The sequence below is a fragment of the Nelumbo nucifera genome, chromosome 1 (genome assembly GCF_055504915.1).
Source record: "Nelumbo nucifera cultivar China Antique chromosome 1, China Antique-T2T, whole genome shotgun sequence".
NCBI classification, from domain to species: domain Eukaryota; kingdom Viridiplantae; phylum Streptophyta; class Magnoliopsida; order Proteales; family Nelumbonaceae; genus Nelumbo; species Nelumbo nucifera.
Window position 1 is genome coordinate 201,335,215 of NC_142649.1, and position 7,801 is coordinate 201,343,015.

Consider the following 7,801-nt stretch of genomic DNA (forward strand, 5'->3'; position numbering starts at 1 on the left):
ATGAATTCTCAGTCTTCGGTTTCAACCTAACTAGCTACCTATGGCTAGTTCTTCTGGATGTTCATGTTCTAGCTACTACACTGTAATAAAAGTCACCGAATGAAATACAGCTTCTCCTGTTACAGACAGAGATGAAGACTGAAGGACTTAAGTAAAACAGTCTTTTTTTTTTCTTCATTTATTTATTTCAGCCAATCCAATGAATTGAAAAACAAATTCAAACCAAGCAACAAGACTCGATCCAGTCTACTGTCTCAGCCGGAAAAATAGAAAAATTCAAGAAATATTTAGGGTTTTGTAGTTATCAACCTTCATATTTTATCGAGCCAAAGACCACAAATTTACAAAATTGAAAGCGATATCTGAATGCCAATCGTAGTTTTGATCAATTACCTAATATTTTATATATATATAAAATAAACAAATATTCGTCAAACGCAACGTATTCGTACACGTTTCTACGTATAACGTGCAGCTCTGTGTATGTACAGCAACATCCAAAATACCTAATAAATCCTAGCTAGGCACAATTTGACACAGTCCGCCGGCCGTAAAACTAGCTACCGGCGACGTCAAACCATTTAGATAACCATAAGTTGTGGATAGCCTAGAGGAGGATGGGGAGATAACGGAGATAGTAGAGGAACGTTGAAGATTCCATTGACGTCCGTGCTTTCCCAAACGGACGTCCAACTTGAAGGTGTTAATGGGCAAATGGTGGAAACGGCGGCCTTGGTGTTTTCAGGCTCCGGCGACCTCTCCCTTTTAATGGGTTTCATCTGTATTTGTTCTTTGACTTGGGTCACTTCTGTTTCGGTTTCTCGGCGTCTCTTCCGGGAAATGTTTGTCGTCGGCGGGTCAACTGCTTTGCCAGCCTCGAGAGGGAAGTTGAGGATCGCTTTGCACCCACGCATCTTGAAGGCAGCACGGTCGTAAGCTCTCGCAGCTTCAACGGCGGTGTCGAAGGTTCCAAGCCAGACCCTAGAGCCTCGGCGGTTGGGGTCACGGATTTCGGCCGCGAATTTCCCCCATGGGCGCTGCCTGACGCCTCTGTAGTGTTTCCTCTCCTCAGAATCTGTTTGCTTTTGGTTCGAAACCGTCACAACTGGTTGAGCAGGTTGGTTGAAACCGGACCATTCGAGTTTCTTTACAGGAGGAAGATCAATCTTCAACGAAGGTCGTCGTTGGTTGAAGCTGGAGTTGGAGTCGGAGCTGAGGCTTTTCGGTGTAGTCAAGTCGATAATTTGAGGTTTGGCTTCAAACTGAAAGAACTGATCAACTTGGTCATTCCCGTTCATCTTGAGATAATCAGAGATTTCAAGCTCTGGTTCTGAAACCAGTGGCTCAGACATGGAAGAGTGAAAAGAACTGGTAAAGGCTTCATTGCTAAACCCGGAAACCGGGCTGTCAGAGCTTGCAGTGTGGGAGTAGAAAGAATCAGACGTAGAGACCACAACACTGGGCTTCTCTCCGGAGGTAGCTAATCCGCTGCTTCTGGGGTTGAAATCACACAAGAAGGATTCAAGGGAGGCGAAATCCCCGAAGAGATGTTCTCGGATGAGGTCGAGAGCCGAAGCTTCATCTGGGGTCGCCATGAGAGAGTTAGCTGGAACCGAACGAAGCTGTCTTAATTAATTCTTCCAAGATTTGAAGGAGCGAAGACGAAGTGAAGACCAGAGAGGAGAAGAAGATTTGGAAATGGAAATGGAAAGGAGAGCTGAGAGTGGAATGAGGGGAGTGTAGGAGGAGGAAGGTTATATAAAGGTGAGGAAGAATTTGTCTGGGAATGACGACTCTTTCAGACGAGGTTCCAAGATACAGGAACGAAGCATCCGCTTCTCTTTCGCATGATTATACAGTTTTTTTTTTCCCTTTTCCAGAAAATGAAAAATTTAGCAATTATTTTATTTGTCAGGAGTGAGGATCAAAACAAGACCTAGTTCAAGGATACTTCCAAAAAGTATTTTTTTACCAAAGTGCACCTAATACTTGAATAAAATACAATTCCAACCTCCGTCCTGCTAATTAATTAGTGCGTATTAATTAAACGTGATTACATGATAATTAGTTATTTATTTATGACTTTGTGTCATTCTTTTATTACCATTTGTTTTGTCTGAGTCCAACTTAGATTTTAATCAGTCTATTTATTTTAAACAAATAATAATTTATTGCTGGTGCTGATTAGAATTCACGAGAAAGTTGGATAGCTAGCTGATATAATCATACAACATTTAATTAATCATCATCACCGTTTCCTTGATAAGGTCAAAATTGTGAAAAATGATAATTAATTAATAGCTTAAACAATTAAGTGTTCATGGTTTAATCAAAGTCAGAATGTGTCATATATTGGTAGATTGATCTAATTACCTAATCAAACAGAACTTAAAGGGCTGATCGATTTCAATTTGCGGAAGTCAACAAATAAAAGCAAAGTGAGCTTGGTCTAACTCTAAGAAGTGATGCACCCAGAAAGAAGACCATTCACTGTATTCACAACATGCCTGCCCCAAACGGACCTCTTCATTTTCTCCACCCCTTGAAATTGAATTTACAAGCAACCCAAGCATCCAACAGAATTTGAATTCATCATTTATCCAAAAAGATTATATTTGAAACTTCTTACTTCAATAATTCTTTCTGTTTGTTGCTTGATTGCTTCCTACAAAATGTATTTATCTATAGATATATAGCAACACAGTCTATGTCACCATGCCTCTCCTTACTCCAAACCCTCCTTTCTCTTTTTTTTTGTATTTTTTATTTTTTTAATTTCACATAATTACTCATTAAAACAATAAGAAAATAATATAGGCTTAACAATTTCTAACAATCATAAAGAAAGAGGGATTTGCTTTTCTAATATTTAGCCAAGTGACACCCCACTTCCCCCACTTTCTCCTAAATTGTCTCTAATACCTATTTATCTCCTAATTTATCCTCTCCCCCACTTTTTATCTACATCTGTCTAAAGAAAGTTTCAATTAAAAAATTTTAGAATTATTTAAATATTATAATCGAAATTATATACTAACCTTAAAATCTTTATTCACAACTCAAAATCAATTATAATAGATTTAATAAGATTCATATTATTAATAGTTCTATACTTTTACAAAATTTATCAAGAAATTATGTAGTAAGAATATAAATTATAATTCTAAAAATTAATCAATTTAAATGTTGTTAAAATAATAAAAATTTAATATTAAAAATAAAATATTATTTAAATATTTCAATAATTATATATCTTAAATAACAAAACATTAAAAATAGATAAACAATTATATAACAAAACATTTAATATTGCATAATAATTTTAAAATAAAAAAATGAAAAATTTTAAGTATTTTACAAATTATTTAAATATTTATATAACAAAATATTTAACATGGCTAATTTTTAAATAGTTAAAATAACGAAACTATGCAATAAATTTAAAAAAAAATCTTAAAAGTAGAAAAATAATTAGAACAGATTTCATTATATTCATATTAATAATAATTATTTAATTAGGAGTACTCAGTGATTGGTTCAGTTCAGTTGTAGGCTCTATTTTGCCAACCAAATTGACTTGGTTAGGTCAAGAGTTTATCACCTAAAATAGACCGACCATTAGTGAAAATCCATCAATTTGGGTTGTACCGGTTTGGGTCTATTTTCAGTTGAATTTGTTTGTTCAAAAACTTTAAACTTAAAAGTTAGGTTTAAATTTAATAAATTAAAAAAATAAATTTATGATATAAAATATTTTACACTAAGAAATATGAGAATTTTTCACTTTCTCGTATTAAAAAATTATATTTAAAATATAAAATATTAATATATATCTATTGTCAGGTCGGTTGGATTTGTTTACAAATGACCGAACCAAAACTGACTTAACTTGGCCGGGTTGGAAAATTGCTAAGCCAAAGCCGGTTGAAAATACTAGAAAATAGACCAACTTAGGCAGAATTCAGTCGAATTGTTTATTAAAAAGTTAAAATATAAAACAATTATATACTCTTATCTATTTCTATTGTTTAGCTTTCGCTTAACAAAGCTAGTGCATTTGCACGGGTCCCAGCTAATAGCCAAGCAACCTATCATGAGTAAACAAACTACTATTTTTTTTTTTAATTTCTTTTGATGGCTAGACAGTGGGGGTAGCCCATCTCCCAACCTAGGTGTAGACAGGATTTAATCCCAAGTCTTCACTACGATTAACAGGAGACCTGACCAACCAGCTGATTGGCATCTTGAAAAAGGAGAACAAGCCATTATTCTACACACAAAAATCAGATTTTAAATACACGGCTGCGAGGACTAAATGGGAATTTTATTAATACAGAACATTGTTGTACTACATGATTTTGCCTCCAACCCATCCGACTTCAGCCTGTTTGGTAAATAGACTAGCTAACAAGTTGCATATACTTTTTGGGTGGTGGGGGTCGGCACTATTAATTATTATTGCGAGTTGGAGCGTGCTGGGGTCCATTAATTGCTGTGAATTGATCCAGGCAAAACAAACAGACCAACGAACTTGGCTGGTGCCATGCACCTACCACCCTCTGACATCTCACGAGTCACGTCTATCCCTCGCTCAAATCCAATTATCCAATCCCCCCAAATCAGCGTGGTCCCGTCTCTTATCATCTTCTCTGTCTCTCTGTAAGTCAGCATTATTCTGGATTTCACTGATCAAATTGCGACTTGTGAGGTTTTGCCTTTACTGTATCTTTTACGGTACGAAACCGACGAACCTAACGACTAAGCTTTTACACGTGGCTAGAGGATCGCATTCATAACAGATTAACTGCTGAACTGGATGAAAAAATGATAAGAGCAAGTCGTGTGAGCTCCATCGTAATATTGGCAAATCATTTGTTGGGTTGATTGCTAGTTTTTGGGTCCATAAATCCCTCTCTTTAAGTTATCTTTGGGTTTGAAGGAAAAAGTAGGGAAAGGAAGGAAAAGATACGAAAACCTATACAAAGTGGTTAGTTCAGATGGGAATTGCAATATGTTGGAATGGAATTCTCATTTCTAAAGAATAAAAGAGAATGAACATTAATTTTCTCAAATGAAAGAATGCCATTCTTAATGAAATTTGATTTCATCTAACCAAGTGGTTAGTCCAATTCTAATTCCAGACCCTTATTCCCACAAACCAAGTGGACCATTAATTATATATGTATAATTATTTTATCAACTAAAAAGCAAAATGTTGTTCAGTTTAACCACTTCAGCACTTATCAAATGGCTCCTTAAGGACTGTTTGATAGCGGCTGAAGATGCTGAAGTGAAAAGTTTATTGTTTTGTCTTTTATTTTAAGGAAGTTGCATTTTTCTTAATGGCCAAAACCAAAGTTGGACAGACCACTTTATCCTTGAAAACTTAATTATTATTAAATTATTTTAACAACAAAAGGATAAAGTAATAAGTTTTCAGTTCGTAAAAAGAAAGAGAGAGGGAGAGAGAGAGAGAAAATTCTTTCAAATCAACAACTTCAGCTATTAACAAACAACCCCTTAGATTTATCATTTCCATATGTAATTGTTTGTGTTAGGGTAACAGGGTGAATGTGAGGCCCATTTACCATACCACGAAGAGCTAGTGGTTCTGTGAATTTGATCTTACACCTATTTTAGAAGGATGTTGGCTGACCATCTCAACTAATGGATCATGGGCTTGGACGAGTTTTATTTAATATTCCCAATCCTGCCTTCACCCTCTACCAAATTCATGAATTCGGATTTTACCCTTGCATCTATGAATTGAAAATATCTCCCGATGAATAAAAACATGTTTCCAATGTACAACTGCAAAAGGCTGAGAATACAATTTTGTGAGGACCAAATTGGATCTCCAACTTCATACCTAAAAAAGTCAATTGGAATTGTTTGACATTATTATAAATTTATAATTGAAGGACCATAAATGGGTCGGTTGTTTTAAAAGAATAGATACAGTTTCATTTGCACTGCTATTAAAATAAAAGAATGAATAAACATTCCGATTTATTTCTTTTTTCGCTTGGACGTGAGCAATTGTTTTTGTATTAAAAAACAAAAGCAATCATATTGTCCAATACTCCATTAGTTTTTTACTTGACTAATATGCACTTTCATACTTTTTTACCACTGCAAACAAACAAACAAACACTGCCTTAATTATAAGGTTGTGTTTGGTTTGAAAGAAAAGGTAGGGAAAGGAAGGGAAAAGTAGAAAAACCTATATAAGGTTTGCAAAGGTTGTCCTGCCGTTCCCTTTCTTTTCCTACTTTTTCCTTCAATCCAAACACAGCATAAAAGAAAGAAATATATATATATATATATCAGGGTACTTATGTATATTAACTTTTTACTAGCTCATAAAACTGGTAGCTCCTTATTTCTAAGGGTCCATTTGTTATGTCTTTTTGGGAAGATCTTCTGGTAGTTCTGCCAGCCAAACAATGTATTGAGCTTTTTGCAAAAAGATCTGAACAGTCCGAAGCATGTTTGACAGATGCACATCTTTCCATGCGAGAATAAAACCCGAAAGATGCTAAAAGCTTCATTTAGAGCTTCCTGAAATCAGCCCAAAATGGGTTTTTCCTATCTTTTTAGTGTTCCAACTTTTGAAGGCTAAATCTTTTGTGCATCAAACGAAAATAGACCAAAAATCAGTCTGTACAACTTATAAACAGCCAAAAGAAGAATGCCCGCCAAACGAACCCTAATTATAATGCTCTAACTTCTAAACTTACAAATTATTTCAACTTCGCTTGTCAATAAATCAAGTCAGAGCTATATCACTATATAAATGTCAGGATAGACTCGGCCTTGAATCTATACGAGTTCATATTTTGTCCAGTTCGAGCGATGGTCCAGAAAATTAATGCCACAGAACAAATTGAGCCCGAAGACAAACACGCATGACTTGACCACGGCAATGGCTATGAGGGAGCTCAACTCAAACTCACTCCAGGTCAACTCAGAACCTCTCGGCTTCTAGCACGGTCAGAGTCTCTGAAATCCGGGTTGAACAATTTGTCTCAGTTGACAATTCTCGAACATATCATATTTCTTATTGAGTTGAGTTGAATAGTAGAGATAAGGCTATACGTAGCCGTGTAATGGAATAACGACGACCCAACGAACGAGCCCGTTGGGTGTTTCAGACGCGGGAAAGGGAAGATTGGTTTCCGATTCATTTATTTATTTCGGGTTGACAATTCTCCAACAGCATAGATGAGATCTCATTAATTCTCAGACTTGAATTAACCATGTCAAACCTCCAGCTCAATTCAGGAACACGGCAAAATCGGTTTTGATGGCCGTGTCAACCCTGGAGATGACCCAGAATTACCTGCTCTGATTCTCAACTGCTCTCTAATCACTTTTCCTAGAATTAAATGTCATTGGGATGTAGGTTTTCGTTCTGGTGCTAACACCAGGCCAGTCAATGTAGAGTGGATGTAACTATAATTTAAGTAATCAAATGAAAACTCATCGTCCACAAATTATATTTTGCATAAACCTGCACAGTCATATTATCATCATCAGAAGTGATGGGTACTTTAATTTTTGCTTTAAAATGTGCTGATTCGATCAAGGATATGTAATATTAATACCAGGAGCAGATGCATGATGTCCAAATGAAGATCAGAAATACTTGTCATTTGACAAGTATTCTTGGAAAGATGACATATTAAGTTTAATTTTGGGGTTTTGTTTTTAACGATGAAGACTGTTTGACAAATAGTTCGGTTTAAAAACGCATTTAATGACTATTTATCACACGAAAGGACCAAAAAGATTCATTTAA

At 35.6% G+C, this 7,801-nt stretch overlaps 1 protein-coding gene across 1 annotated transcript; it reads right to left on the reverse strand.

Moving 5' to 3' along the window:
• Nucleotides 1-376: 376 nt before the first annotated feature.
• Nucleotides 377-1,822, reverse strand: LOC104610488 (ethylene-responsive transcription factor ERF105-like). Its single transcript, XM_010277121.3, has one exon. It carries the CDS (start codon nucleotides 1,593-1,595, stop codon nucleotides 582-584), a length of 1,014 nt encoding a protein of 337 aa, XP_010275423.1. The 5' UTR covers nucleotides 1,596-1,822; the 3' UTR covers nucleotides 377-581.
• Between the last annotated feature and the right edge of the window lie 5,979 nt (nucleotides 1,823-7,801).